General features: G+C 38.7%; 6 protein-coding genes across 6 annotated transcripts in view; 1 reads left to right on the top strand and 5 right to left on the bottom strand.

Moving 5' to 3' along the window:
- LOC307252571 (6-phosphofructo-2-kinase/fructose-2,6-bisphosphatase-like) overlaps window positions 1-1,039 on the bottom strand; it is a gene marked incomplete at both ends in the record, with an annotated part of 10,909 nt that extends 9,870 nt beyond the window's left edge. Inside the window, one exon of the mRNA XM_080030277.1 lies at window positions 988-1,039. Within this exon, the coding sequence (XP_079886403.1) occupies window positions 988-1,039 (52 nt within the window). The remainder of the gene's footprint in view (window positions 1-987) is intronic.
- A 2,806-nt stretch (window positions 1,040-3,845) lies between these two features.
- Window positions 3,846-7,967, top strand: LOC307252570 (UDP-glucuronosyltransferase 2B20-like). Its single transcript, XM_080030275.1, has 2 exons — window positions 3,846-4,020; window positions 5,553-7,967. Exon 2 carries the CDS (start codon window positions 5,555-5,557, stop codon window positions 7,163-7,165), a length of 1,611 nt encoding a protein of 536 aa, XP_079886401.1. The 5' UTR covers window positions 3,846-4,020; window positions 5,553-5,554; the 3' UTR covers window positions 7,166-7,967.
- A 3,083-nt stretch (window positions 7,968-11,050) lies between these two features.
- On the bottom strand, window positions 11,051-12,037 carry LOC307253563 (P2Y purinoceptor 1-like; the record flags this gene model as incomplete). The annotated part of the gene is made up of 1 exon (XM_080031673.1): window positions 11,051-12,037. One exon carries the CDS (start codon window positions 12,035-12,037, stop codon window positions 11,051-11,053), a length of 987 nt encoding a protein of 328 aa, XP_079887799.1.
- Window positions 12,038-13,666: 1,629 nt separating this feature from the next.
- On the bottom strand, window positions 13,667-14,611 carry LOC307253562 (P2Y purinoceptor 1-like; the record flags this gene model as incomplete). Its single annotated transcript, XM_080031672.1, has 1 exon — window positions 13,667-14,611. One exon carries the CDS (start codon window positions 14,609-14,611, stop codon window positions 13,667-13,669), a length of 945 nt encoding a protein of 314 aa, XP_079887798.1.
- A 4,792-nt stretch (window positions 14,612-19,403) lies between these two features.
- Window positions 19,404-20,390, bottom strand: LOC307253561 (P2Y purinoceptor 1-like; the record flags this gene model as incomplete). The annotated part of the gene is made up of 1 exon (XM_080031671.1): window positions 19,404-20,390. The coding sequence occupies one exon, from the start codon at window positions 20,388-20,390 to the stop codon at window positions 19,404-19,406; it is 987 nt and encodes a 328-aa protein (XP_079887797.1).
- Window positions 20,391-22,254: 1,864 nt separating this feature from the next.
- LOC307253560 (P2Y purinoceptor 1-like) lies at window positions 22,255-23,250 on the bottom strand (the record flags this gene model as incomplete). Its single annotated transcript, XM_080031670.1, has 1 exon — window positions 22,255-23,250. One exon carries the CDS (start codon window positions 23,248-23,250, stop codon window positions 22,255-22,257), a length of 996 nt encoding a protein of 331 aa, XP_079887796.1.
- Between the last annotated feature and the right edge of the window lie 4,650 nt (window positions 23,251-27,900).

Genomic DNA, 27,900 nt, shown 5'->3' with positions numbered 1-27,900 from the left:
CCAGAGTGTCTTGCAAAGCATTTATAATCTCTAAGCAAGTGAGAAAAAATACAGGAAAACAACAGTCAACCCAGTAATGACTGACAACTATATGTACTACTATGTTTGCGAAATGCACTACAGTTTTCTTTCTGTCAGATGTGGAAACACAAAATGTAATGGGGAAACTCTCAAGATATGTGGCTACACACAACATTATTCTAAGGTTTGATTCCACAGATTTTTCATGCCTTAAGTTAATAGGAAAACAAAGAATATTTACCAGGGACTACAGATGCAAATTGTTGTTGTTTTTTGGTATTGTTTTTAAATGGTGCGCTGTTCCTGTACAGATAAACATTACATAAAAATATAAAGTTTGACATGCTAAATATAGCCTTAAACCTTGACCTTGATTTGAGAAACTTCACCGGATTTGTTCTGAGCTCAGAAGGTACTGTATGTTCTTTTAAACTAGTTATAAAATCCCACTGTCTATATTTCCATGGATAAGCCAAAAATAACAGTCAAAGAATGGCAACTCTCTTAACTTTGAGTTAATGTCCTGCTATTTATAAGTAGGTACTACTTGTTCAGTTTATTCTCTCAACAGGGAAGCTGCTTCATTGCTGCTTAAAGCACAACATTACGCAAGGACACATGGAGTCTATTTTTACACTTGCATATCTGTGTTGCACTCAGTCAGTATGAACAAATCTATGGCCTGTATATATAAGTGTCACGTAGGTTTTGTCAGTGTATTGCTCGATCATGGCAAAAATCATGATCGCAATTATTTTGATTAACAGTGACTTTCTTGAATTAAAATAAAGTTCAACTGTAAAATGAAAGCATGACCTATTAGCTCAAAGGCTTGACTTGAATTTAAAACATTATCTTGGAAGACAAAATTGTAATTGCGATCAAAATGCGTTTAAATGCCCAGGTCTACTACTGTATTGTTTTGGCATGCTCTCTTGCAGACACAGTTCATCTGTGATTTCTCACCTGCGCTGTCACACCTGCGGAGCCTCATGTGTTCCAATTGGGGATTCTCCATTTTGTGCCAAGGGTCCAATAAAGCAGAACCAGCAAAGCAGCACAATCGACACACACTGGATTAAGTGGCCAGTTGCAACAGAAGTGATGCTCTTATTTAGGAAACCAAACCCCCTCTCTCTCTCAACCCATCCCCTCACCCCCCTCTGAGCCTTCTCTTTTCAAGGCACATGGACATATGATATAGCAGCAGACTGGGCTTGTCCTTTACTGTTTGCCAGGGCCAGAGTTCACAACGTACACACATGGAGAGGCAGCGGCACTCAGAAGGCGTGTCATAACAAGTGCAAAGGTCGCTATGGAGGAAATCTTTGTTGCACCGGGAGACATGGCAATATTTATGCTGACATGTCACTTATATTTATTGAATAGCATTTAGGGCCATTGGCGTCAGCTGTGCAACGTCACTGGAGCATGTAATACACACACACACAGACACACACACAGACACACACACACACACACACACACGCACATGTACACATGTGTAACGCAACACTGAATTTCAATCAAAGGACAAAATAAAGTGTACTCAAAGCAGACAACATGCATATTGTATAGATATGATCTATTTTCAAACCTTCTATGAGGAATTTTTGAATGTTTATGAAACATCTCCGGCACGTGCTAACATAAATCTTTATGACAGCAGGCACTGGTGTGGTAAAAACACAACCACTATTGTTCAAAGGGGGCGCTACAAACAACAAAAACTGAGGACAAGTCCCTCGAAGCCACTTCAAATAGATGTGGGGGTAAACATTTTGACGGCCCCTGCTGATCTGCCAGCCAGCCTGACTATACATCTGAATAAACACGCTGTCCATGCATACAGCCCCCTGCGGATTCTCTAGTCAGCCTGCCCCTCCCATTGTTACAATATCAATGTATGTAAATTGAAGTGTCTGCCTCTGTCTCAACTCCTCAACCACTGTGATGTAATTTAAGTATGTGAGGATTTTAAGAAACAGGATCACTCATAACAACACACATTTGTGTGCAGGGTTATCAGAGATCCCTCCCGAGGAGCTCTTTGCTATTGAAATAAACCTTTTGCTTTTAACACTGTATTATCTGCTTTTTATCATAACATAGACAACACAATAATTAGTTTTTTAATTCCAAGCATAATTTAGTCTTTCCAGCAGTGAATAACTCTTACAGATCCAATTCAGTTTGCATAATGTCTGGTTTGATTTAACTTGATTTCCTCCCCTTTCAATATAAACACATGTCCTTAGAATTAGTTAGCAGCAAGGATTCAAAACACAACATCTATTCTCTCCCATAATGAAATGGGCGAAAGAACATGGGATGAAAAGTTTAAACGACTGTTTGCTCTCCATTTTAGAATTTTTGTGGTGGCACAACACATTTGCACCAAATCTAAAATGTGCAACTTAATTGCTAAATCAGTTTTCTATAAATTGGAACTATATACATTGGAGAATTAGCACACTGACTCAAGTGACGTCCCTATTCAAACACAAAAGGCTTATTAACATTGTTTAACATATGTTAGTTTACTGTAAGTGAAATTTGGGGTTTCCTGCTGGATCTGTTGCCCCCGTGACCTGACCCAAGACAAGCGAATTAAGTTGAGTGAGATGAGTGAGAGACTAGATACTTCCACAGCTGTCTCTACCCATTTAGCAGTTGCTAAGCACCCCCTTGAAAATTTTATTTTTAATGAACACAAGACAATAACCAAATAAAAATTTTACTCTTTAACAAAATGCTGAGGTTAAAGAAAATCACATTTAGTTTTTGCATTAGATAAGTTTAACAAAATGAATGTATAAGACAAGCATGAATGTCAACTTGAACTAGGAGAAGTATCTCCACAAGCTATTTTTGGACAGTTTGCAACCCAATGACGTTTGGAGATGGCTTTAAGAAAGTGCTCTAATTGTTTTCATATTGCAGCAGCCTTCTGGGATGTCCTTATGGATGTTGTAACTAGTTTGTAATTCACTGTGTCACTACAAATTCATAATTGTAAAAATGTATAAGCTCCTTAGGGGCAAACCATCTTCTGCTTATGGCCCCCAGGAGTCTAGGTTAGGCCCTAAGAAGTTGTCAAAACTTTCTAACAAACTTTGATTTGGATGATTGGATCAGTGGAGTCCCGTCCCCCCTTTTAAAAATGACGTTATACATTGACATACTCTCAATCTGACACCTTGGCAATTAAAGGTGCTGTAAGCAGGGGGCGCCCTAAGCTCAGTTGGTAGGGCGCAAAAAAAAATCACGCGGTATTATACAACACAACAGCGTCATACAAGTTTAACTGAAAATATTCAGACATTTGTATAACATGTGGTTTTGAAGCTTCAGGCTTAAAAAAACACAGCTCTTACCTAACTCACTCTCTTCCTTTGTTTGCTTTTGCCAATTGGAATTTAACACTCAAGACAAGAAATTAAACCAAGTTAGCCTTTGCATCCTGCGGTTAAAATATTATATCACCACTCAATGGGGGAGAGATAACTTGTAACAGTGCCTGCCAAATGTTTGCCATGTGAGTGAGCAAGTTAATGTACTCAAACTCAAGGTCACAGTGAATTCTTAGAAAGTGTGTTCACAGACCAGAACTCTGTAATACATGATAAGATTATTATTTTTTAACAACTTAACTATCTATGTAAATGTTTTGCCTTCTTCTTTTAGCATTTCTTTATGTATTTGGAGGGGAGAAGTGAGAGGTGGGAGTTAGACTATAACAACTTTTCTGAATTTTCTGTGTGAAATGATTTCCAGATGTAGTTGAGGAGCATAACATCCATAAGGGGGGAAAACACTGGGGGTGTGCTTACATTTGCTTGGACAAAGAGGCAGCAGAATGCACCAGTACAGTCAGGGACATTTAAAGTTATACATTCACTTGAGTGTCTGCCGCCAGTCGCATGTTACAGTAACCTCGGACAGTGGATCATATTTGGTCGGAGGGAGAAGACGCGTGTGTAGCTGCTGAGGCCTGAGGTGAGGAGCTATTTTACTAACAAAACAAAACTTTTTATGTGAAATGTGTTTTTTTTTTATTCCTAGACTGTGAAAGTCGAGACTGTACCGACCTGTACACATTCAAAATCACTTATAAATACATACCTCTTCAGATTAGCCATCAGCTTTTAACAATATGACATTATGCCTGCTTTATATGCTGATTGTATTGCTTCATTTGCTTTTAATTTGCTTATGTAGTGGGTGTATTGTAAAAAAAATTGTCTTTGAGTACCTTGAAAATTGCTGTATAAATAAAATGTATTATCATTATTATTATTTTTATTATTAAAGGCTCACTCGCACCACGGTTAGTGTTATTACAGAATTTGTCTCATGCATCTTTACTGTGAAAAGTTACTGCTGCTGATACAAATCTCACTTGTGTAAAGACAATAAGCAACAAAGCTTTATATTCATTTTCTCAGGTTTCATGTGGTTTCATGCCTTTCACTTGACATTTGATATCAATCTGAGTCTACAGTGCAGCTCGTGCATGCAGGATTGTATCTTGTATGCTATAAGTACATTCCGCTATGGTTTGTGGTTGTGTCCTCAATGACAATTAAATAGGTTGTGGTTTTAAGCTGACAATAAAGACAGATGTGGGAGGCGCTCATAGTGTAGTGATTAGAGCGTCCCCCTAGAGCCTCAGTCCTCATAAACAGCAGATTACAGGTTCGAATTCCAGACCTTGGTCGTTCTCTGCATGCCATTCCCCTCTCTGCGCTATTCCATCTCTGACCCTCCACACTGTCCAATAAAGCATAAAAATGCCCAAAAAAATATTTTAAAAAGAAAATGTTGAAGATCTAAAATAGTTGGAAACAATTGATAAACAATTGAGAGTTCTATGAGGAATGAAATATGACGCCAACAGGCATTTGAATATTTCAGCCCTTATAACCGGGATAATAAACAGGATAATATGATCATACTTGAAGGAGAGCGACATGCAGGAGTGTCCTCGGAAAATGCACACTAGTATAGTTAGTTATTGATGCTATTTCTACTGACAGTGAAGCGAGGACTGAACAACCATTTTTTTTAATTAATTTCTGTTTTCCATGGTGAATTCCTCAGGTCACCCTCACATTTCTTTGTAGTTGAAAGCAGAGGTCCAGTTCACAGAAAAAGTTTGATCTGTTGGAAAATATGCTTTGTTGGTTCATTTTCAAGAGTTATATAAGAAGATCGACACCACAATCAAGTGTATAGCATACATATGAAATTCAACTAAGCACCAATATTGGAAACAGGGAAGACGTTAGCATAACTTGTTTGTTTAATCCCTGCAAAAAAAGTATAAAAACAACTTTTCGCTGTTATGCTGATTAAATATTACACTTGTAACATCAGTAATGAGTCAGCTAATAGCAATATCAAACCTACAAAGTTATTCATTGCAGGGAGTGAGAAATTACTTGTGTTACAAAACAATGGTCGAGCTCTTCTGCAGCCTAAGCCCTGTGTATAATTTTTGTTCATTAACTTATGTGTCTCTCCTACAGTGATGGGATCATATCCGGCCCTGGCATTCGCCCTGCTGTTTTCAGCTACTCTGTTCTGCGTTTGCAATGGTGAAAAAGTGCTAGTTTTCCCTATAGATGGGAGCCACTGGCTAAACATGAAAGTCCTGGTGGAGATGCTGCATTCTCGGGGCCATCAAGTTACAGTACTACGGTCCTCCACCAGCTGGTATGTCACAGAAATCTCCCCCCACTACACCTCCATCACTATCTATCAGGAACAATCCCAAAACATTGAGAGCCAATCCTTCATGACCTCTTTCCTGAAGAGGTCGATAGAGATCCATCGGAGGAAAGATACTCTATGGGGATTTCTGGATTTTTATAGGAACATTTTCAACTTGATTGGGGAGAACCAGATTGTTGTGGCAAATTTGGTCACCAGCATCTTTGAGAATAAGATACTAATCAAGGAGCTAAAGGAGACTGGATATGACCTTTTTCTGACTGATCCTGCATTTCCAGGTGGAGTACTATTGGCGCACTATCTCAAGCTTCCCTTGGTATTCAATGTGCGCTGGCTTTTCAACGGAGAGGCCCACTTTGCCATTGCTCCGTCTCCTCTGTCATTCGTCCCAGAATTGTTCTCCCATTACTCTGACAAGATGGACTTCTTCCAAAGAGTAATGAACCACATCCGTCATGGCATGTTGGTTTACATGTTCCACTATTACTCCAATCCGCCCTACCAGGCTGTGTGCGATCATTATTTTGGACCTGATGTCAGCGTCATGTCTCTGATCCAAGGAGCCGATCTCTGGCTAATGCGGGTCGACTTTAGCCTGGAGTTCCCTCGTCCCACCATGCCCAATGTGGTCTACATCGGTGGGTTCCAGGTCAAGCCATCCAGCAGTCTTCCACCAGAATTAGAGGAATTTGTGCAGAGTTCGGGTGACCATGGGGTGATCGTCATGACACTTGGGACTCTTCTGAGCGACCTTGGGCCTGAGATATCGGAGATCTTTGCTTCAGCATTTGCCAGGCTCCCTCAGAAGGTTGTGTGGAGACACGTCGGGGCAAGACCTGTCACTCTGGGAAACAACACCATGCTGGTTGAATGGATGCCTCAAAAAGATTTACTAGGTCACCCTAAAACCAAGGTTTTTGTCACGCATGGGGGTACCAATGGAATTTACGAGGCAATCTACCATGGTGTTCCAGTTCTGGGCATTCCTCTCATCTTCGACCAGCACGACAACATTGTGCGGCTCAAGTCCAAGGGAGCGGCTGAGTCTGTGGAAGTGACAACTTTGGATTTGGAGACTCTCACAAGTGCTCTGAAGAATATATTAGACCCAGAAAAGCCGTACGGACAGAATATGCTCAAACTGTCACAGCTTTATCATGACAAACCAATGAAACCGTTAGACAGTGCCCTTTTCTGGTTGGAGTACGTCATGAGGCATAAGGGCGCGGCACATCTGCGCACTGAATCCTATAAGTTGCCCTGGTATGCCTATCACAATCTAGATGTGATGGCAGTGTTTGTAGCATTTGGTTTGCTAGTCATTGCATTTGTTTGGGTGTCCTGTAGATGTCTCATTAGATGTTTAAAGAAGGAAAACAGGTCCACTCCCAAGTCCAAGAATGAATAGATTGAACCTCATCTAAAGCAAGATGGAGATTGTTGATAAGAGTATGACAGACCAGAGATTTAATGGTCACCTGTTATGCAAATTCACTTTTTCATGGTTTTTCAACATTGGTCCCCGTTGTGACTAGAGACTCCCACTGCATGAGAAAAACAACACTCTCTGTTTTATACCACATTTTCCACTGTGATGAGCACACCTACTGATACCAAGGCCAATCAGAGCAGAATGGGCTTTTTGAAGGGTGGGGCTTAAAGAGACAAGTGCTAAAACGGAGCGTTTCAGACAGAGGGTGAAAAGAGGAGAATCAGCTGTGGCACTGTGAGGAATATTAAGGTTACTTGGGCACTACACCATGAAAACCAGAAACCCAAATTACAATTTTGAACGTGAAAATTAGCAAAATATGTGACATTTAGAAATATTTTGAAGTAACAACACTAGAAAATATATATCACTTATCCTACAGAAATAAAGAGACCACTACAAATAATCAGTTTCTTTGATTTTACTATTCATAAGAATGCACTTGAGTAAAATTAACATTTTTGTTCTTGTTCTATAATTCTATAGAGCACTGAAAACATTTTCCCCAAATTCCAAATGAAAATGTTGTCTTTTAGAGAATGTACATGAATTAATGTAGAGATGCCGATTCACAAAGAGTTTGAAGTGATGTCTTTTTCTTTTTACAGCTGTGAATTAGTTGGAATGTTTTGAAGATTTGTACTGTAATAGTTTTAAAATGTTAAAATTATTACAACCATTCTTTCTGCTGGAAAGTATTTTGTGAAGGTATCGTTGTTGTGATCTTTGTACATTTCACTATGGTGAATAAAGATTAATAAAAAAATCTGTTTTGCAATGTATGTAATTTGTTCCTCTTTCTGGGTCAAATTATCCCTAATTATGATGTTGCAAAAGCCATGAAAGTAAAAAACAATGGGATTGGTGTTTTTTAAAGGAACTATTACAGATCTGATCTTGTCGTATGATTTGATTGTGCAATAACTCATTATTGAGCTTTGTTTTGTTTGGTATTTAATGTGTTCTTTAGTGTTTACAGATAATTTCCAAGACAACATGAGCCCAGTGTGACGGGGAATGGAATACAAAACTGAATGTGTGTCCAGAAATGGCTGCATTTCAGATGATCCTCAGCATGGGTCGGATTTGTGGTATCAAAAAAAAATTCTGTTTTGTTTCCAGATGTTTTTGTTTAGAATATGTCTGGAAGACTTTCAACATTCACAGTCAAATATAATTATAATGCTATAATGTCATCACTGAAGATTATTTTTCTCTTCAAAAAGTAGAAGTCCAAGGTTGAGAACAAAAAAAACAAAGATGATATTTATTTTTTTCCATCCATTAGCTACCAGAACAACAATGAATCCTAGAAGGCAGGAATCTTTTTTCAAAGTTATGCTAACTTGAGGACAGTAAGTTTAATGGAATTTTCTTCAGAACAGCAGTACAACAGCTCCTCTGTGTGAGTGTGCTTGCATTTCCAGTAAACAGTAACAAGCATTCTGAGAGATGTGCCACAGCTTTGTGGCTTTTTGTTCAGAGAGGACTTCCTGTTAAGACTTGTGCTACATTTGTGGTCACATATCTGAAACTGTGTGCCCAGCTAAATGTGTTTGTCCCTCTCATACTTCACAGTAATAGCAGAGTAGATGCCCAGAATTAACTTGAATGAACTACACCCTTTAAAGAATGTTTTTTAGTTGTTAATTCAGAATGTATTTATTAAGTTATTTGGGGGGCACCCAGTGGCTCAATGGGTAGAGAGCATACCATAAAGGCCAAGTCCTAACTGCAGCAGCCCCAGGTTCAGATTCGGCCTGGACCCTTTGCTGCATGTCCCCTCTCCTCCCTGTCTATCTATTCTGTCCTATCTAATAAATGGAAAATGCCCCCAAAATAAAGATGTGTCAGTGTGGAAGGGCTGCACAATAAATAGAAACCCTACTGTATCATCGCAAATGTTGATGATGATATTGTGTGTATACACATATACATGTGGTTTACATGAATGCTAGGAAGTGTGTCACGACAGACAACAATGCTAACGTGGTGAAGGCCACCAAACTCAACAACTAGGTTGTACTAAACAGCCTGGCCTGGGGCTAATAATAGGCTACTTACTGTCTGGGGTGTATGTTGGCAGTAAACCCAATGCAGAGAGACATTAGTCATTTTTAATTGCAAGTGATATCATCATCTCAATATTCTCCAATATTATCGCATGTTTTCCTGACATCATGCAGCCCTATTATTTGGCAACCACTGGAGAAAATAGTTTTGATACAGTCTCATAATTAAAACAGAAACATTCTATTCAACAAGTTTGTTCTTGAGATTTGGGAATGTTGCCAATTAACTTACAAGAATTAAGTCGATAAAAGAAACGCAAGAAGTCAGATGATCAATCATGTTTAAACAAGCCCCTCAGTTAAGTTATGACCAGACAGTTTGTTTCAATATAAATATACTGTATATAGCTAAATATCTGTTACAGTTTACAGGTTGACTTCCTTGTTCTAACTGACCTAGTTGTGTGTGTAGTTGTTCTGCATAGCGTAATCACTGACATTTCAGATTCCACCCACTTATGTTCTTACCTCCAAATAAAACAGTTTAAACTGAACTGATGGAGTTTTCAAATCTGTCTGATCATCCTAGTGGTAATGTTTCTCACATTGACAGACTCTGTTGTTACAATGTCACCACGCTCCTAGATCTCAGCAAATGTTATTCAATGATTGCCAAAAGATGACAGTATAACCCTGGTTGCTTTACTAGAAAAGTTATTTAATACACCTTGAAAGAAAATACTACAGTTTATGAGATTTATAAGCCTTATCTAAAACATTAAAATCAACAAACGTGGAGTTACAAGGATTTCACACTGCAATGTGAATACAATATTTTACATTTCCAATTGTTCCAAATGTTAATATTTCTGAAAAGGCACCTGGTGCTTATAGTACCTTGCATAACATACCTGTAAGGCAGGAACGTTTATTCTAAATGTACATTTTAACAACAAAGCAATATGTTCTTTACATGAAACATAAAAGGTATAAAACAAGGTATAAAAGGAACTCATTGATAATTTACACATGAACCTGCCGGTTAACTTGTTCTGTAGCTTAAAGAGGACCTATTATACTACTTTTCTGGTCTTAATTTCTTGTTTTACACTGCTATAGAGCAACCTGACACGAATCACATCACAAAAAACTATGTAGATTTTCGGGAAGCTCTTTCTCTTATTTTGGCGATCCAGCACGTCCTGTCAACACTTGAGTGTGTGTGCTTCGGCAATCTCCGCTCCCTCCGCCTGTGATCGGCCATCTCCGCTCCCCTCCCCCCTCCTGCAAACCCCACTCCGTTGTGATTGGTTACCTTCCTTCCGGAACACTTTCAGTGGCGGGAAGCGCGAGCATGGACCTATAAGGGCGCGAGGCAGACGCGAACAGGGAAGTGACAGCATTACCATACATGGAAACATCCGCGTGGTGACTTCACAAAGTTACATGCGACGTCACAAAGTTACGGAAGGGTAGACCGCTTTGAACACGTGACTTCTCGACTGGCTAGAATAGTGTTTAGTGCTCTGCACAGACACCCCAGACGGTCAGCAGGGAATACGTCGAAATGCATGTAAGTCATTATTTGATAATTTAGTATGGTTAAGCATGACTATGAATCATCATAACAACGTTTATAGGTCATAAAAGTCAAAAAGCATCATAGGTCCGCTTTAATGTTGTTCTGCCTTCGACAAACCATTTAAATAGTTTTGACACATTTCAATGGTTATTGCCTGGATTGTTTCAAGTATCTTGCGATCAACATGTGGTAACAACATCACCATTGTTAAAGTTCCTCTGCAGTTTGTGCCACAGGCACACGGCCAGAGTTGGACAAAGAAAAACGGCCGTACATCTGGCGAGCTCTCTGGACAATTTGTCCGAGCTGAGCAAGAATATCATCATTTCCATGGAGGTAAACCAGAGGGTTGAGAGCACTGTTCAGACACACAAGGCCACGACTTATCTGATGAGCAACGAAGACCCCATTAAACCATTGACGACACATCTTTTGTTTTATCAGAACTCTTGCCCAGAGGTTCAGGTTCCTGAAAACATGGTAGGGGATGTAACAAACAGAGAAGAGAAGAATCAAGATGAACAACAACCTCAAACTTCTCTGTTTCAGAACTTTGTCTGTGGTATTTCTTCGGCAGAGAACGACCATCATATGTCCATAGCAGCCCAGTGTGATGAGGAATGGGATAAAAAATCCAGTAAGTGTCCGTCCAAAGCTGTATTTCAGATAATCCTCAACATGGCTCTTGTGTGTGGTATCGTAACATTTCCCAGGTTTATTTCCAAACGTTTTTGTGTAGAAAATGTCTGGCAGACTTTGAACACTCACCAACAGCCAAACCAAGACTGAGATCCACACAGAGTGAGTGACAGTAACTCTTCCATGAACTCTCATTGGATGGACAATGGCCAGGTACCTGTACACACTTATACAAGTAAGGAACCCAATGCTGCCATATAGGTTCATGTTGAAGCAGAATCTTGTTATCTTGCAGAATGCATCTCCAAAGATCCACTTACTTTCCATGAAGTAGTACACCACCAGAAAGGGGAGAGTGAGCAAATACAAAATATCGGCAAGTCCAAGGTTGAGAACAAAGACATTGACATTACCCAGCTTCTTCCAGTTGAGCAGCAAAGACTTCAATCCCCATCCATTAGCAACCAGACCAATGATGAAAACTAAAACTAACACAGGAGGCAGAAATCTGTGTTCAAAGTTGAAACTGACACGAGGACAGGTGGTGTTACTCATCCTCTCTTCTACCAAGTGTGAACTAACCTCTTCCTCTGTGGGCGATATAGGTAATGAGAGAAAGAGAAAGCATGATCTAGTATATGGTTCTAATAAAACTTCCTGTTTGATGCCCTGCAATATCAACTGTAAAAATGAGATCAAAGATAAATCTACGTGGGACATTTTCCGCATGTATTAAACTTTGTCCATTTGCTATTACGCAACCACTACTTATCACCAGTTAAATGCTTTATAAATAATCTTTATGACACATCACTGCGGATATGGTCTGAGGTTAAATGTTTCAGTCGGAGTTTCTCATAACTAGCTCCATTTGTGACCGAGTGCTTCATCATTGACCTAAATGGGAAGGTAAGAGTCTCCCTCTGGTGGTAAAGTTCCAACTTCAGAGAGAGGGTGCTTCTCAAGCCTTTCTTACTGTAATTGTAATGAATCTTTAGAGATCTAATATTAATAAGAACACAAGTTTTAACATGTAAAATAAAAAAAATAATATTTAAGTGTCAGATCCTAAAATCATACCTCGGTTCAAGGTAAGAGTCTACAACCAGACTAGCTGTTCTGTGACCAATTTTTTTAAATTAGTTTTTGCCAGAGGGTATTGTCAAAGTAAACGTTTTAGCTCACTTTTATGAAAGCTGTATGTAACTATTTCTGGCATTTATGGACATAGGAAGTGAAAGGAATGTGTATGGCAGCATACAATGTTTGTGTGTGTGTGTGTGTGTGTGTGTGTGTATGTGTTCTTGTATAGGCATCTTGTGAGGACCAAGCTTTTAACCATTGCAGTGAGGACATTTTTCAAAGTGAGGACATTTTGCCTCATGAAGGCCTGTTTGAGGGTTAACACTAGGTTATAAGGTTCAGGTTGGAATTAGGTTAGGGTTAATGTGACGGTTAGGGTTAGGAAAATACATATTTCTTCCCATAAACAGCTCATGAGAAAGTGACACATCAAGAGTAGTTGTACACAGTTTTATTTTGATCTTTTCTGCATATATATACACAAAAGTTAAATGAATTGGTTATTTTCCTGAGGCTATATAAAATATTTACAATATTGATACAGATGCTGGACTATTTAAAGAGCATGCAAGATCAGCTCTTTGAGCTATTTATCATTAAGCGCTTCAGAATTGTACATTACGATGAGTTAAGAAAATAAAGGGGTGTAACTGAGAAAACAAACTAAAACATAAAATATCATAAGATAACTAAAACCAATACAAGACATCCTCTTTAGCATTTGTTGGACACTATGTCCCTCATGTTCTGAACCAATTGAGAGCATGCATTGCACTGGGCTTCCCCACCCCAAACTACGTACCATTATCATTATTTCCCGACAAACCCTTTCTAAATGATAGCAGTGACACAATACGATCATGGCATATATGCTTTTTTATATATTTGGAAGATTTATGATCACAATGTGGTAACAGCATCATGAATTACACAATCAAAAATGCAAGCCTGTACAGGATGATTATTATTAAAGCAAAGAATGCATCACTTAAGATAATTCATTCACAACGTTGTCAATTTACACCAAACCTGTGGATAGACAGTCGCACAAAAGAGTTAGAGCTGCTGTTTTAGTTATTTGTCATTAAACATGTTAAAACCTTAAATCTTGTTTAATTCCTCTGCAGTTTGTGCCGCAGGTACACGGCCGGAGTTAGACAAAGATAAATGGCCGAACATCCGACGAGCTCGCTGGAGAAGTCGTCTGAGCTGAGAAAGAACATCTTCATTTCCATGGAGGTAAACCAGAGGGTTGAGAGGACTGTTCAGACACACAAGGCCACGACTTATCTGATGAGCAATGTAGACTCCATTAAACCATTGACGACACATCTTGTGTTTGATCAGAACTCTTCTCCAGAGGTTGAGATTTCTGAATATATGATAGGGGATGTAACAAACAGAGAAGAGAAGAATTAAGATGAACAGCAACTTCAAACTTCTTTGTTTCAGTACCTTAGTGGTGGTATTTCTTCCGCAGAGAACGGCAATCACATGTCCATAGCAGCCCAGTGTGATGAGAAATGGGAAACAAAACCCAGCGAGTGTCCGTCCAAAGCTGTATTTCAGATAATCCTCAACATGGAATTCAAATGTGGTATCAAAACATCGTTTAGGATTGTTTCCAAATGTTTTGACGTAGAAAATTTCTGGAAGGCATTGAACACACACCAACAGCCAAACCAAGACTGAGATCCACACAGAGTGAGCGACAGTAATTCGTCCAAGAACTCTGATTGGATGGACAATCAGAGTTTGGTGGAAGCAGAATCGTGTTATCTTACAGAATGCATCTCCAAAGATCCACTTACTCTCCATGAAGTAATACACCACCAGAAAGGGGAGAGTGAGCAGATACAAAATATCGGCAAGTCCGAGGTTGAGAACAAAAACATTGATGATCTTCAGTTTCTTCCAGGTTTGCAGCAAGGATTTCAATCCCCATCCGTTAGCAACCAAACCAACGACGAATACTAAGATGTACACCGGAGGCAGGAATCCGTGTTGAAAGTCATAGCTGACTCGGGTACAAGTTGTGTTATTCATTGTCTTCTGGAGAGCAGGTAGTACAATTTATTTTGTCTGAGAGTGTGCTGATCTTGCTTCAGTGTAGGAACTGAATCTCAACATTTGTGCTTCGCAGAATAAGATTAAAAGGTCCTGCCCACATGGCAGTTTCCAGGAAGTTACATTAGTTGGCTGTTCCCCCTTGGACCCATCCATCCATTTCATAATAATAAATAATACTTTAGGTAAGGCAAGATACGTTTAATACTAAAGCACATTTCATGCATATAGGAAATAAATTGACTTTGTAACAGCAGGGGACATTTTGCAAGATTGTAGAGCAAAAAACTAAGGTCTCCCTTTTAAGCTTAATCAATATAATTGCTAAATTCAGTTAAAAGCAAAGGTTAACTTTATGGTCTTCAGTTTCGCTTTAAGGGTCGCATCAGTTTGGCCTGATGTAATATCCTCAAGTATCTTCCAGGTTAGGGCAGCATAACAGCTGACAGCAGCTTCCCAATGTTTTGTTATAATCCCAGGAACAGTTATCAGCTCTGCTCCAGATGACCTAAAACGTCTGGTGGGTTCATAGGATAGAATCAGAATGGAGGTTTATTTTGGCCTTAGATTATTGAGGGATTCATAGATTAGTAATAATATCTTGAAATCAATGTTGTCACAAGTGAAGAAACTTCTTTTTTTTGTCAAAACACTAGGAGACGCATTTTGAATAAGCTGAAGCTTTTTTTTAGGAAGGCCTGAGAAAAGATTATTATTATTATTATTATTATTATTATTATTATTATTATTATTATTATTATATCATCTGCATAATTGTGGTAGGCAATTTTGTTCGTTTACATAATAAGGCCTAGGGGGATCATAGAGAGGTTAAATAGAAGTGGTATAATATGGGTTATACATATTGTACAGCACCACCACCCAGTGGAGGAAAAGGTATCCTGTCTTCATTGTCTTCTGTCTTCTTGGTTCGGTTGTGGATACCTTTGTCCACTAGATGTCAGGACAACCTCATCTTGTGTGACAAGCCTTCAGAGGCACAGAGGCATTCATGTGTGTAACCTGTGGTTCACTGTATTCTTTTGGGAAAAGTGTTATGTAATAATAATTAACTAACTGCTAATAACTGCGAAGTTGATGCTTAATTAGCATGACCTTAGCATTAACTAATGCATAATCTACTCCAGACTCAGTCCACTGCTTCCGCAGGTCCCCCAAGGTCTGGAATCGGCCCTTCTCCACAATCCTCCTCAGGGTCCGGTCACCTCTTCTGGTTGTGCAGCGTTTTCTGCCACACTTTTTCCTTCCTACAGACTTCCCACTGAGGTGCCTTGATACAGCACTCTGGGAACAGCCTATTCGCTCAGAAATTTCTTTCTGTGTCTTACCCTCTTGCTTGAGGGTGTCAATGATGGCCTTCTGGACAGCAGTCAGGTCGGCAGTCTTACCCATGATTGCGGTTTTGAGTAATGAACCAGGCTGGGAATTTTTAAAAGCCTCAGGAATCTTTTGCAGGTGTTTAGAGTTAATTAGTTGATTCAGATGATTAGGTTAAGAGCTTGTTTAGAGTACCTTTTCATGATATGCTAATTTTTTGAGATAGGAATTTGGGGTTTTCATGAGCTGTATGCCAAAATCATTAGTATTAAAACAACAAAAGACCTGAAATATTTCAGTTGGTGTGCAATGAATCTAAAATATATGAAAGTTCAATTATTATCATTACATTATGGAAAATAATCAACTTTATCACAATATGCTAATTATATGAGAAGGACCTGTATATATATATATATATATATATATATATATATATATATATATATATATATATATATATATATATATATATATATATATATATATAGGTGGGCATAGATTATTTTTTTTAATCTAGATTAATCTCATTGAATTTTGGAATTAATCTAGATTAATCTAGATTAAAATGGCTCATTTGAATTCATTCATAATATGTGTGTGCTCCCTAAATAATGACTCAAAGTAGGCCTAAGTCTTTGAGAACGTGTTTCTCAAGCCAGGTGGCGCATCAGGGGCTCATCTCCTGTTTCCAACATGCATCACAAACTGCTTGAGGAAGCTGTTCTACTATGATAATTGGTGATGAATGAATGTTCAACAAGATGTTACTTAGTAACGCGTTACCAGCATCGGACCTCTTTTTTCAGTAACGAGTAATCTAACGCGTTACTATCTCCAAACCAGTAATCAGATTAAAGTTACTCATCAAAGTCACTGTGCGTTACTTTTTCTGTCATTTTCCTTAGTGAAACATTTTACATAACTGCACAAATGACTGCGATTGCGATTTTATGTAAATAAATGTGCGCGCATGTGTCTCTAAACGCTCTGGCTATTATTACCCGACCAGAGAACACACGGAAGGGGGTTCAACCCGACGGCGAACAGCCATCGGCCCTGGAGGGAACCATCTCCCCTGAGCCGAACAGGAGGTGGAATAAGAGATTAACGGCGATATTTTTTTTTATCGCCGATAAGAGTCTGGCGTTAACGCAGCACGTTAACGCCGATAACGGCCCACCACTAATATATATATATATATATATATATATATATATATATATATATATATATATATATATATATGAGTGTGTGCCAAGTAAAAATAAAATAGTCTAAGGTTAAATGTTTCAGTCGGAGTTTCTCATAACTAGCTCCATTTGTGACCGTGTGAACAGGTAAGTTGATGCAAGAGTGCTTCATCATTGACCTAAATAGGAAGGTAAGAGTCTCCCTCTGGTGGTAAAGTTCCAACTTCAGAGAGAGGGTGCTTCTCAAGCCTTTCTTACTGTAATTGTAATGAATCTTTAGAGACTTAATATTAATAAGAACACAAGTTTTAACATGTAAAATAACAATTTTCATATTTAAGTGTCAGATCCTAAAATCATACCTCGGTTCAAGGTAAGAGTCTACAACCAGACTAGCTGCTCTGTGACCAATTTTTTTAAATTAGTTTTTGCCAGAGGGTATTGTCAAAGTCAACGTTTTAGTTCACTTTTATGAAAGCTGTATGTAACTATTTGTTTAGAATATGTCAAATATAATTATAATGCTATAATGTCATCACTGAAGATTATTTTTCTCTTCAAAAAGTAGAAGTCCAAGGTTGAGAACAAAAAAAACAATGATGATATTTAGTTTTTTCCATCCATTAGCTACCAGAACAACAATGAATCCTAGAAGGCAGGAATCTTTTTTCAAAGTTATGCTAACTCGAGGACAGTAAGTTTAATGGCATTTTCTTCAGAACAGCAGTACAACAGCTCCTCTGTGTGAGTGTGCTTGCATTTCCAGTGAACAGTAACAAGCATTCTGGGAGATGTGCCAAAGCTTTGTGGCTTTTTGTTCAGAGAGGACTTCCTGTTAAGACATTGTGCTACATTTGTGGTCACATATCTGAAACTGTGTGCACAGCTAAATGTGTTTGTCCCTCTCATACTTCACAGTAATAGCAGAGTAGATGCCCGGAATTAACTTGAATGAACTACACCCTTTAAAGAATGTGTTTTAGTTGTTAATTCAGAATGTATTTATTAAGTTATTTGGGGGGCACCCAGTGGCTCAATGGGTAGAGAGCATACCATAAAGGCCAAGTCCTAACTGCAGCAGCCCCAGGTTCAGATTCGGCCTGGACCCTTTGCTGCATGTCCCCTCTCCTCCCTGTTTCCTGTCTATCTATACTGTCCTATCTAATAAACGGAAAATGCCCCCAAAATAAAGATGTGTCAGTGTGGAAGGGCTGCACAATAAATAGAAACCCTACTGTATCATCGCAAATGTTGATGATGATATTGTGTGTATACACATATACATGTGGTTTACATGAATGCTAGCAAGTGTGTCACGACAGACAACAAAGCTAACGTGGTGAAGGCCCACCAAACTCAACAACTAGGTTGTACTAAACAGCCTGGCCTGGGGCTAATAATAGGCTACTTACTGTCTGGGGTGTATGTTGGCAGTAAACCCAATGCAGAGAGACATTATTAATTTTTAATTGCAAGTGATATCATCATCTCAATATTCTCCAATATTATCGCATGTTTTCCTGACATCATGCAGCCCTATTATGTGGCAACCACTGGAGTTACAAAGAAAATAGTTTTGATACAGTCTCATAATTGAAACAGAAACATTCTCTTCAACAAGTTTGTTCTTGAGATTTGGGAATGTTGCCAATTCACTTACAAGAAGTAAGTCGATAAAACAGACTTTGTTGTTACGATGTCACCACGCTCCTAGATCTCAGCAAATGTTATTCAATGATTGCCAAAAGATGACAGTATAACCCTAGTTGCTTTATTAGAAAAGGTATTTAATACACCTTGAAAGAAAATACTACAGTTTATGAGATTTATAAGCCTTATCTAAAACATTAAAATCAACAAACGTGGAGTTACAAGGATTTCACACTGCAATATACAATATTTTACATTTCCAATTGTTCCAAATGTTAATATTTCTGAAAAGGCACCTGGTGCTTATAGTACCTTGCATAACATACCTGTAAGGCAGGAACGTTTATTCTAAATGTACATTTTAACAACAAAGCAATATGTTCTTTACATGAAACATAAAAGGTATAAAACAAGGTATAAAAGGAACTCATTGATTATTTACACATGAACCTGCCGGTTAACTTGTTCTGTAGCTAAATGTTGCTCTGCCTTCGACGAACCATTGAAATAGTTTTGACACATTTTAATGGTTATTGCCTGGATTGTTTCAAGTATCTTGCGGTCAACATGTGGTAACAACATCACCATTGTTAAAGTTCCTCTGCAGTCTGTGACAAAGACACATGGCCAGAGTTGGACAAAGACAAACGGCTGTACATCTGACGAGCTCTCTGGACAATTTGTCCGAGCTGAGCAAGAATATCATCATTTCCATGGAGGTAAACCAGAGGGTTGAGAGCACTGTTCAGACACACAAGACCACGACTTATCTGATGAGCAATGTAGACTCCATCAAACCATTGACGACACATCTTTTGTTTTATCAGAACTCTTGCCCAGAGGTTCAGGTTCCTGAAAACATGGTAGGGGATGTAGCAAACAGAGAAGAGAAGAATCGAGATGAACAACAACCTCAAAGTTCTCTGTTTCAGAACTTTGCCTGTGGTATTTCTTCTGCAAATAACGACCATCATATGTCCATAGCAGCCCAGTGTGATGAGGAATGGGATGCAAAACCCAGTGAGTGTCCATCCAACGCTGTATTTCTGATACTCCTCAACATGGCTCTTGTCTGTGGTATCGTAACATTTCCCAGATGTATTTCCATACGTTTTTGTGTAGAAAATGTCTGGAAGACTTTGAACACTCACCAACAGCCAAACCAAGACTGAGATCCACACAGAGTGAGTGACAGTAATTCGTCCGAGAACTCTCATTGGATGGACAATGGCCAGGTACCTGTACACACTTATACAAGTGAGGAACCCAATGCTGCCATATAAGTTCATGTTGAAGCAGAATCTTATTATCTTGCAGAATGCATCTCCAAAGATCCACTTACTTTCCATGAAGTAGTACACCACCAGAAAGGGGAGAGTGAGCAAATACAAAATATCGGCAAGTCCAAGGTTGAGAACAAAGACATTGACGTTACCCAGCTTCTTCCAGTTGAGCAGCAAAGACTTCAATCCCCATCCATTAGCAACAAGACCAATGATGAAAACTAAAACTAACACAGGAGGCAGATATCTGTGTTCAAAATTGAAACTGACACGAGGACAGGTGGTGTTACTCATCCTCTCTTCTACCAAGTGTGAACCAACCTCTTCCTCTGTGGGCGATATAGGTAACGAGAGAAAGAGAAAGCATGATTTATTATATGGTTCTAATAAAACTTCCTGTTTGATGCCCTGCAATATCAACTGTAAAAATGAGATCAAAGATAAATCTACGTGGGACATTTTCCGCATGTATTAAACTTTGTCCATTTGCTATTACGCAACCACTACTTATCACCAGTTAAATGCTTTATAAAAAATCTTTATGACACATCACTGCGGATATGGTCTATATATATATATAATATATAAGTGTGTGCCAAGTAAAAATAAAATAGTCTAAGGTTAAATGTTTCAGTCGGAGTTTCTCATAACTAGCTCCATTTGTGACCGTGTGAACAGGTAAGTTGATGCAAGATTGCTTCATCATTGACCTAAATAGGAAGGTAAGAGTCTCCCTCTGGTGGTAAAGTTCCAACTTCAGAGAGAGGGTGCTTCTCAAGCCTTTCTTACTGTAATTGTAATGAATCTTTCGAGATTTAATATTAATAAGAACACAAGTTTTAACATGTAAAATAAAAAAAATAATATTTAAGTGTCAGATCCTAAAATCATACCTCGGTTCAAGGTAAGAGTCTACAACCAGACTAGCTGTTCTGTGACCAATTTTTTTAAATTAGTTTTTGCCAGAGGGTATTGTCAAAGTAAACGTTTTAGCTCACTTTTATGAAAGCTGTATGTAACTATTTCTGGCATTTATGGACATAGGAAGTGAAAGGAATGTATATGGCAGCATAAAATGTTTGTTTGTGTGTGTGTGTGTGTGTGTGTGTGTGTGTGTGTGTGTTCTTGTATAGGCATCTTGTGAGGACCAAGCTTTTAACCATTGCAGTGAGGACATTTTTCAAAGTGAGGACATTTTGCCTCATGAAGGCCTGTATGAGGGTTAACACTAGGTTATAAGGTTCAGGTTGGAATTAGGTTAGGGTTAGTGTGACGGTTAGGGTTAGGAAAGTGACCTGATGATGATTATCCTTCTTTGAGCTATTTGTTATTAAACAGTTAATTTATATTAAGTATAAAATACATCTGTTTGAAAGACACTATATACTTCTTCTTTTTCACCAACTGAGGGCATGCATGATACTGGGATCCCCAACCACACATCACATTATGTGATATATTTCTTCCCATAAACCGCTTATGAGAAAGTGACACATCAAGAGTGGTTGTACACAGTTTTATTTTGATCTTTTCTGCATATATACACACAAAAGTTAAATGAATTGGTTATTTTCCTGAGGCTATATACAATATTTACAATATTGATACAGATGCTAGACTATTTAAAGAACATGCAAGATCAGCTCTTTGAGCTATTTATCATTAAGCGCTTCAGAATTGTACATTACGATGAGTTGAGAAAATAAAGGGGTGTAACTGAGAAAACAAACTAAAACATAAAATATCATAAGATAACTAAAACCAATACAAGACATCCTCTTTAGCATTTGTTGGACACTATGTACCTCATGTTCTGAACCAATTGAGAGCATGCATTGCACTGGGCTTCCCCAACCCAAACTACGTACCATTATCATTATTTTCCCACAAACCCTTTCTAAATGATAGCAGTGACACAATACGATCATGCTTTTTTATATATTTGGAAGATTTATGATCATAATGTGGTAACAGCATCATGAATTACACAATCAAAAATGCAAGCCTGTACAGGATGATTATCAATAAAACAAAGAATGCATCACTTAAGATAATTAATTTACGACGTTGTCAATTTACACCAAACCTGTGGATAGACAGTCGCACAAAAGAGTTAGAGCTGCTGTTTTAGTTATTTGTCATTAAACATGTTAAAACCTTAAATCTTGTTTAATTCCTCTGCAGTTTGTGCCGCAGGTACACGGCCGGAGTTAGACAAAGATAAATGGCAGAACATCCGACGAGCTTGCTGGAGAAGTCGTCTGAGCTGAGCAAGAACATCTTCATTTCCATGGAGGTAAACCAGAGGGTTGAGAGCACTGTTCAGACACACAAGGCCACGACTTATCTTATGAGCAATGTAGACTCCATTAAACCATTGACGACACATCTTGTGTTTGATCAGAACTCTTCTCCAGAGGTTGAGATTTCTGAATATATGATAGGGGATGTAACAAACAGAGAAGAGAAGGATCAAGATGAACAGCAACTTCAAACTTCTTTGTTTCAGTACCTTAGTGGTGGTATTTCTTCCGCAGAGAACGGCAATCACATGTCCATAGCAGCCCAGTGTGATGAGAAATGGGAAACAAAACCCAGCGAGTGTCCGTCCAAAGCTGTATTTCAGATAATCCTCAACATGGAATTCAAATGTGGTATCAAAACATTGTTTAGGATTGTTTCCAAATGTTTTGACGTAGAACATTTCTGGAAGGCATTGAACACACACCAACAGCCAAACCAAGACTGAGATCCACACAGAGTGAGCGACAGTAATTCGTCCAAGAACTCTGATTGGATGGACAATGGCCAGGTACCTGTACACACTTATACATGTAAGGAACCCAATGCTGCCATACAAATTCAGGTGGAAGCAGAATCGTGTTATCTTACAGAATGCATCTCCAAAGATCCACTTACTCTCCATGAAGTAGTACACCACCAGAAAGGGGAGAGTGAGCAGATACAAAATATCGGCAAGTCCGAGGTTGAGAACAAAAACATTGATGATCTTCAGTTTCTTCCAGGTTCGCAGCAAGGATTTCAATCCCCATCCGTTAGCAACCAAACCAACGACGAATACTAAGATGTACACCGGAGGCAGGAATCCGTGTTGAAAGTCATAGCTGACTCGGGTACAAGTTGTGTTATTCATTGTCTTCTGGAGAGCAGGTAGTACAATTTATTTTGTCTGAGAGTGTGCTGACCTTGCTTCAGTGTAGGAACTGAATCTCAACATTTGTGCTTCGCAGAATAAGATTAAAAGTTCCTGCCCACATGGCAGTTTCCAGGAAGTTACATTAGTTGGCTGTTCCCCCTTGGACCCATCCATCCATTTCATAATAATAAATAATACTTTAGGTAAGGCAAGATACGTTTAATACTAAAGCACATTTCATGCATATAGGAAATAAATTGACTTTGTAACAGCAGGGGACATTTTGCAAGATTGTAGAGCAAAAAACTAAGGTCTCCCTTTTAAGCTTAATCAATATAATTGCTAAATTCAGTTAAAAGCAAAGGTTAACTTTATGGTCTTCAGTTTCGCTTTAAGGGTTGCAACAGTTTGGCCTGATGTAATATCCTCAAGTATCTTCCAGGTTAGGGCAGCATAACAGCTGACAGCAGCTTCCCAATGTTTTGTTATAATCCCAGGAACAGTTATCAGCTCTCTCCAGATGACCTAAAACGTCTGGTGGGTTCATAGGATAGAATCAGAATGGAGGTTTATTTTGGCCTTAGATTATTGAGGGATTCATAGATTAGTAATAATATCTTGAAATCAATGTTGTCACAAGTGAAGAAACTTCTTTGTTTTTGTCAAAACACTAGGAGACGCATTTTGAATAAGCTGAAGCTTTTTTTTAGGAAGGCCTGAGAAAAGATTATTATTATTATTATTATTATTATTATTATTATTATTATATCATCTGCATAATTGTGGTAGGCAATTTTGTTCGTTTACATAATAAGGCCTAGGGGGATCATAGAGAGGTTAAATAGAAGTGGTATAATATGGGTTATACATATTGTACAGCACCACCACACAGTGGAGGAAAGGGTATCCTGTCTTCATTGTCTTCTGTCTTCTTGGTTCGGTTGTGGATACCTTTGTCCACTAGATGTCAGGACAACCTCATCTTGTGTGACAAGCCTTCACAGGCACAGAGGCATTCATGTGTGTAACCTGTGGTTCACTGTATTCTTTTGGGAAAAGTGTTATGTAATAATAATTAACTAACTGCTAATAACTGCGAAGTTGATGCTTAATTAGCATGACCTTAGCATTAACTAATGCATAATCTACTCCAGACTCAGTCCACTGCTTCCGCAGGTCCCCCAAGGTCTGGAATCGGCCCTTCTCCACAATCCTCCTCAGGGTCCGGTCACCTCTTCTGGTTGTGCAGCGTTTTCTGCCACACTTTTTCCTTCCTACAGACTTCCCACTGAGGTGCCTTGATACAGCACTCTGGGAACAGCCTATTCGCTCAGAAATTTCTTTCTGTGTCTTACCCTCTTGCTTGAGGGTGTCAATGATGGCCTTCTGGACAGCAGTCAGGTCGGCAGTCTTACCCATGATTGCGGTTTTGAGTAATGAACCAGGCTGGGAATTTTTAAAAGCCTCAGGAATCTTTTGCAGGTGTTTAGAGTTAATTAGTTGATTCAGATGATTAGGTTAAGAGCTCGTTTAGAGTACCTTTTCATGATATGCTAATTTTTTGAGATAGGAATTTGGGGTTTTCATGAGCTGTATGCCAAAATCATCAGTATTAAAACAACAAAAGACCTGAAATATTTCAGTTGGTGTGCAATGAATCTAAAATATATGAAAGTTCAATTATTATCATTACATTATGGAAAATAATCAACTTTATCACAATATGCTAATTATATGAGAAGGACCTGTATATATATATAAATATAAATATATATATATATATATATATATATATATATATATATATATATATATATATATATATATATATTAGAGGTGGGCATAGATTATTTTTTTTAATCTAGATTAATCTCATTGAATTTTGGAATTAATCTAGATTAATCTAGATTAAAATGGCTCATTTGAATTCATTCATAATATGTGTGTGCTCCCTAAATAATGACTCAAAGTAGGCCTAAGTCTTTGAGAACGTGTTTCTCAAGCCAGGTGGCGCATCAGACCAGGGGCTCATCTCCTGTTTCCAACATGCATCACAAACTGCTTGAGGAAGCTGTTCTACTATGATAATTGGTGATGAATGAATGTTCAACAAGATGTTACTTAGTAACGCGTTACCGGCATCGGACCTCTTTTTTCAGTAACGAGTAATCTAACGCGTTACTATCTCCAAACCAGTAATCAGATTAAAGTTACTCATCAAAGTCACTGTGCGTTACTTTTTCTGTCATTTTCCTTAGTGAAACATTTTACATAACTGCACAAATGACTGCGATTGCGATTTTATGTAAATAAATGTGCGCGCATGTGTCTCTAAACGCTCTGGCTATTATTACCCGACCAGAGAACACACGGAAGGGGGTTCAACCCGACGGCGAACAGCCATCGGCCCTGGAGGGAACCATCTCCCCTGAGCCGAACAGGAGGTGGAATAAGAGATTAACGGCGATATTTTTTTTTATCGCCGATAAGAGTCTGGCGTTAACGCAGCACGTTAACGCCGATAACGGCCCATATATATATTAGTGGTGGGCCGTTATCGGCGTTAACGTGCTGCGTTAACGCCAGACTCTTATCGGCGATAAAAAAAAAAATCGCCGTTAATCTCTTATTCCACCTGTTCGGCTCAGGGAGCCAGTCATTTGTACAGTTCAGCTTGGACTCGGCCGTAATGCTGCTGCACACAGACACACACACACACACACACACACACACACACACACACACACACACACACACACACACACACACACACACACACACACACACACACACACACACACACACACACACACACACACACACACACACACACACACACACACACACACACACACACACACACACAGACACACACGCTGCATGTTAGAGACGAGGGGCGAAGCTTCTCTCACACACCCGCCGCTCTCTCTCTCCATCACTTGCCCACGACACAATCGGGTATTGGAACGCAGGGTGGGTGTGTGTGGCCACCGGTCGCCACGTGACTATAAGTTTCCAAGTTTTAAACAACTATCTCTTCAACGTCACCGTACCCGAATCCTAAATATCCCCATAGCAGACGCTATATTTCATCGGGGGGAAAACTTTGTTTTGCGCCACAGTTCAGACTCGGCCGTAATGCTGCTGCACACACACACACACACACACACACACACACACACACACAGACACAGACAGGCACACACACACGCTGCATGTCAGAGACGAGGGCGCTACCAAAAAGACGAGAGGAGCGGTTGGAGCAGTTGGAGAGTTTAAAGACACATGCGCACACATTTATTTACATAAAATCGCAATCGCAGTCATTTGTGCAGTTATGTAAAATGTTTCACTAAGGAAAATGACAGAAAAAGTAACGCACAGTGACTTTGATGAGTAGGCCTTACTTTAATCTGATTACTGGTTTGGAGATAGTAACGCGTTAGATTACTCGTTGCTGAAAAAAGAGGTCCGATGCCGGTAACGCGTTACTAAGTAACATCTTGTTGAACATTATTTATTTTCATCACCAATTATCATAGTAGAACAGCTTCCTCAAGCAGTTTGTGATGCATGTTGGAAACAGGAGATGAGCCCCTGGTCTGATGCGCCACCTGGCTTGAGAAACACGTTCTCAGAGACTTACTTTGAGTCATTATTTAGGGAGCACACACATATTATGAATGAATTCAAATGAGCCATTTTAATCTAGATTAATCTAGATTAATTCCAAAATTAATCTAGATTAATCTAGATTAAAAAAATTAATCTATGCCCACCTCTAATATATATATATATATATATATATTCATATATATATATATATATATATATGAGTGTGTGCCAAGTAAAAATAAAATAGTCTAAGGTTAAATGTTTCAGTCAGAGTTTCTCATAACTAGCTCCATTTGTGACCGTGTGAACAGGTAAATTGATGCAAGAGTGCTTCATCATTGACCTAAATGGGAAGGTAAGAGTCTCCCTCTGGTGGTAAAGTTCCAACTTCAGAGAGAGGGTGCTTCTCAAGCCTTTCTTACTGTAATTGTAATGAATCTTTAGAGATCTAATATTAATAAGAACACAAGTTTTAACATGTAAAATAAAAAAATTCCTATTGAAGTGTCAGATCCTAAAATCATACCTCGGTTCAAGGTAAGAGTCTACAACCAGACTAGCTGTTCTGTGACCAATTTTTTTAAATTAGTTTTTGCCAGAGGGTATTGTCAAAGTAAACGTTTTAGTTCACTTTTATGAAAGCTGTATGTAACTATTTGTTTAGAATATGTCAAATATAATTATAATGCTATAATGTCATCACTGAAGATTATTTTTCTCTTCAAAAAGTAGAAGTCCAAGGTTGAGAACAAAAAAAACAATGATGATATTTATTTTTTTCCATCCATTAGCTACCAGAACAACAATGAATCCTAGAAGGCAGGAATCTTTTTTCAAAGTTATGCTAACTCGAGGACAGTAAGTTTAATGGCATTTTCTTCAGAACAGCAGTACAACAGCTCCTCTGTGTGAGTGTGCTTGCATTTCCAGTAAACAATAACAAGCATTCTGAGAGATGTGCCAAAGCTTTGTGGCTTTTTGTTCAGAGAGGACTTCCTGTTAAGACCTGTGCTACATTTGTGGTCACATATC

This window comes from Ammodytes marinus (assembly GCF_949987685.1).
Source record: "Ammodytes marinus genome assembly, chromosome: 7".
Taxonomy (NCBI): domain Eukaryota; kingdom Metazoa; phylum Chordata; class Actinopteri; order Uranoscopiformes; family Ammodytidae; genus Ammodytes; species Ammodytes marinus.
This window is presented reverse-complemented; position numbering and strand designations above follow the sequence as displayed.

What these genes read in the sequence shown, in the direction of transcription:
- LOC307252570 (XM_080030275.1), top strand. Translation starts at nt 5,555, where the DNA reads ATGGGATCATATCCGGCCCTGGCATTCGCCCTGCTGTTTTCAGCTACT.